The sequence below is a fragment of the Capsicum annuum genome, unplaced genomic scaffold, assembly GCF_002878395.1.
Source record: "Capsicum annuum cultivar UCD-10X-F1 unplaced genomic scaffold, UCD10Xv1.1 ctg76419, whole genome shotgun sequence".
Taxonomy (NCBI): domain Eukaryota; kingdom Viridiplantae; phylum Streptophyta; class Magnoliopsida; order Solanales; family Solanaceae; genus Capsicum; species Capsicum annuum.
Window position 1 is genome coordinate 1 of NW_025886719.1, and position 4,674 is coordinate 4,674.

Below are 4,674 nucleotides of genomic sequence, written 5' to 3' on the forward strand. Positions count from 1 at the left end.
AGACACGTAATGAAATAGTGGGGATGGTGGACACATCTACGAGATGCCGCGTTCTATGATAGCACTGTGAAAAGAAGACAAAATGGTGTATTATCTTTTGTTTGTTTATTACTTTATTTGTTTTGTTTGTTAGTATAGCATGTCATTAGATAATCTTGAAAAGAAGATGATATTAAACCAATCAAAAATAAAATGAAATTGTTATATATTTGTATTATTTTTATTTTAATTTGTGTGACACCGTTTAGAGTTTGAGAATCGAGTTAAATTTCGTTTAGTTCATAAATATTTGTATCTTATTTCAACTGAGATAACTAAATCTCGGCCTTGTCCGTTCCATTACGACATTATCTTCTTGATCATCAGATATTTGATAGAAAAACAATCAAAGAAATAAAAAAAAAGTAGTTCAATGCACTAAAACTCCTGCTATATGCAGGATCGGAGCAGTGCTGGGCCCACACGAGCTTTTTGTATAAAGCGTGTCACAATTCGAGCCGAGATCGTAACCACATTGGACATTCCGAACCACTTAGGCGAAGGAAGACTCTTAGCATTCTTGCATTACGTAGGAGTGCAGAAATATAATATAATTCAAAGAAGTCTCTAAAGAAAGCTCAATAAAAAAAGAAATCCCAAACTATGAACATAACATCATAATCAAAAACATCTGCCAACCCCTATCTACGAAGCCTCTAATCATTGACTAATCTATCTAAGCCAGGACAAGGCCCCAATGACACCATAAAGCTGAAAGAATTGAATGTCTAAATAAAACACCTTTTGAAAGATGGATGATTCACCAACTCTAATGTTTCGAGAGATTCTATTGTTATGTTGAATCGTAAGACTCCGCCTCAGAACCTACAAACTTCGCCTCAGAACCTACAGACTCTGCTTCAGAACCTACATTATGAGACAACATAATCGCTTGAGGACGGTCAATATTTAAAATGTATTGACATGTAGAACGATCAAAAAAATAATGATAATGATAATAGAAATAATAAAGGCAGTAAAAGCTTTGGAGAAAATTCATCATAAAACATACATTTAGTCGTCAAAATACAATATGAGGATTTCAATAAAGATTTGTCTGCTAAAGGTCTACTCTGTTTTCTTTACTTCTGAGATAAATTGTATTCCCGACATGTCTACTATCCTACGGGCCACATAGGTTCGTCATTAACTCGTTAGTTAAGCTCCTAATCCAAGTTTGCTATAAGGATTGGAGTGTCTTAAGTATACCAAAACATGAAACAAGTATGCAATGATTATCCGTATTTCAGCACAGAATCAATCCCGCGTCGGCAAAACATGATTTCAAGCTATAAGCTTTTAAACTCATGCCTTCTCGGATAACCATCTAACTCTCTTAGAGCGCATTTTTAGTTTCTGTAAAACATGCATCTTTTCATAACTTATTCTGAGTCTAAATGGCAATGTCTACATTGATATCGTCATATCAAGACTTGCAATTACCATAACTCATATCATATATTCTGCGTCTATTGCTTTCATACCATACATCATTAACCATCATAAAATATTTCAAAGATCAGATTGTCACTTTCTTTCGAAAATATTATAGAAGTCTAATGCCATGCTCTTTCGAAAATCTTATAGAAGTCTAAGCTAAACATCTTTCTATCAATACTTCTTTGAAGACTCTTAAGGGTGGTCGTTTCTGTCATAATTCATACGATTATCATTTGAAAAAAAAAAAACAAGAGCATTTAAGATACAACATATACTCTTCAAATTCATGTAAGTGAACAATGCCCAAATAAGGTAAAGAAAACATTCGAAATTAATCTTCTTATCATTTACCAAATAGTCCACAACATACATAGGAATGCTTAATTCGTATCATTAAAAAAAGGATTCATAATTCACGCTCTTCAATTTAGATAAAAATCCATACTTTATACATATTCTAAATGTTTAGAAAACATACTTTCATACTTAATATAAGTAATGTCGTTCTACATATATTCCAGTGACGAGAACTTGATGAACGCTCTATCCTTAGAGCTTTGAACCCTAGGTAGTTTTCTCTCTTTTGTGAATCGGGGGAAGTTGGAATGTTATTTGAGGGGTAAGAAATCATACTTAGTGACTTAGGGACGTTGTAAATGGTAAAATGACCTAAACACCCCTAAAACATCATTAAAACGACGCCCTAGCGGGGGGTTGCGGCACGAACCCTAACGCGCGACCCCCATCGTTGCGCAGGGGCCCTCCGCATGGGTGAGGCTAGTGCACAGGGTTTCCCTTGTGATGCATGGCTCGTTTTTTCGTCTAAAATTGCCCCCAACACTTTCGAACCCATCCTAAAGTGATTTATACTCAATCTAGGGGTGACGTAGCTAGGTTCCTTCTTAGCTCTATTTAAGTGCCTAAACACTTGGGCCGCTACATTTACCTTGCAATTCCAATGAGTTTATTGCTAAAAATGTAGTACTCTCTTCATCTCATTATATACTTTTCAACGAATTTCTCACTTCAACTATGAGTTGTTCCCCTTTTTCTACTTGAACTATGATGATAGTTCAGACAGTAGAAGGGGACAGTTGATATGGTTGGTCTACGTAGCTTGAAGGTGTATTTTAATACATAGATGATGATAGTTCATGTAGAAAAAGGTAACAACCGATCGTTAAGATGTAAAAATGTGACAGCTCTAATGTGTTTTTGATTGTTAACTCAAAAGAGAAAGACAATTGAAATTTCTCAGTTGTGTACCTTAATAAAGGGGTGAATCATCATGGATAAAGACCTGAAAGCCAGAATTCTGATAATCTTCAACTTGTGTTTTTTGGATAACTCTGGCTGATTTGACGACAGACTCGTTGCAACGCCATAACTCAATGGACAATAGAGAAGAGATGCCTTCGAAACAAGAAGGGATCTCCTTAAGAAATGGACAGCCATGCAAAACCAAGCGTTCAAGTTGGGGAAATGCATCGTCGCCGATACATCTCCATTCTTTAATGCTCTTTATTATTATTAGTTTCAACGATCTGAGTCGAAGGAACTCGCCATTGCTCACTTTCCATTCCTTGTTCTCAAATTGAATGAGTAGTAGTCTAAGTGCCTGAAGGTTCTGAAGCGAAGCAATTTCTGATAAGTGCTGATGATGCAGGTAAAAGCCGCATAGTGTCAAGCTTCTGAGGCTTGGTGAGGAGATGGAAAAGGGGATGATTTTAGGGAATTCGCCATGATGAATGTTGTGACAATAAATGCATAACTTTTCAATCCGTGTTGGAATGTTCAGTATGCGGTACTGAAAGTATTCAAAACCTTCAATTTCAAATTCCAGTATCCGAAGATTAGGTGTTTTTCTCAAAATCAATTCCACATCCTGGACTTCAGCAATAAATGGCGTGGAGAGAGTTTGCAGATCATAAAGGTTTTCGAAGTTCTCAAGTAATTCTTTGGAGAAGCCACAATAGCAGATTTGCAGATGTCTCAGTTTAACCATATTCCTGACTCTAATGGGTAGTGGCATGATGCTTGAAGAATTAGTATTCAGTAACATCAGAACTTCAAGTTTCCAACTATTGTCTATGATTGAATTATAATGTCTGAGGGAAACTTCTGCAGCTAAAAACCTCAAGTAAACAAGACCAGTAGGAAAATAATCAACTAAAATGCTCGACATATCCAACACTTTTAGAAACTTGAAGGTGTAAATCTGGTTGAGGAGGTCACGGGATTGCCAAGCAGGAGCATCAAACAAAAATACAGAGCCAACATGTGACCAACATGAGCTCCAATCTCCAATAGGATACTTGTATGCAGAAATGGACATGTGATGAGCAAGTCGGTTGTGACTGTCAAAACAGGAAGATGGACCGGCATTTTCATTCCTGAGAATATATGTAGAAAGTGGTGAAGTTATAAGATTACTTGCCAATATAACTTGGAACACTTGATTAACTGAAGCAAAAGACAAGTATCAGTATTGAATATTACCTCTTTATCCATAGGAGAAAATTCTCTTCCTTTGCTCTTTCCTTGCAGAAATCATGCAACAGGTCATGAATGCGACATGCTTTGGTCTTACCTCGAGAACTCGTCTTAGTTCCCATCACTAGATTTCTTCCAATAAGATCCTCCAAATAGCCTTGTGCTATATCCTCCAAGCTCTTGCCTTCACAACTTTTAACAAATCCTTGGGAGATCCACAACCATGTTAATTCTCTAACAGGAAGTACATTGTCCTCTGGAAAGGATCCAAAGAAAAGAAAGCAAGACCTGAGATGATAGGGTAAAATCTGATAACTTTGTTCTATAATGGCCCTCGAGTCTTTGTGAATGTGGGGACCTAAATTGTTGGCAAATTGTTTCCAACATTCTTCTTCCTTCTCCAACTCAGCCAGAATACCAGCCACCAAAACAACTGAAAGAGGCAGTTGACCACACTTTTTTGCTATTTGTTGACCAACTTTTGTTAGGAGAGGGGAGCAACTTTCTTCACCAACCACCATTTTTCGGAGTAACTCCCAACTTTCATCATCATTAAACATACGAAGTTGAAGGGGATCACTTTGAAATCTAGTGTAATTGGCTACTTCAAGATTTCGGGTTGTTAGAATGATTCTACTTCCATTATTGGCATCATTGAAACAACCTACCAGATCATCCCACACACTAGTTTCCCACACATCA

General features: G+C 36.8%; 1 protein-coding gene across 1 annotated transcript; it reads right to left on the minus strand.

Annotated features, from left to right (window-relative positions):
• Positions 1-571: 571 nt before the first annotated feature.
• LOC124885452 (putative late blight resistance protein homolog R1B-23) lies at positions 572-4,418 on the minus strand (the record flags this gene model as incomplete). The annotated part of the gene is given in 3 exon segments (XM_047405237.1): positions 572-906; positions 2,746-3,872; positions 3,979-4,418. Coding segments are annotated over 2 exon segments (1,566 nt in total), but the record flags the coding sequence as incomplete, so codon positions are not given.
• Positions 4,419-4,674: the final 256 nt, after the last annotated feature.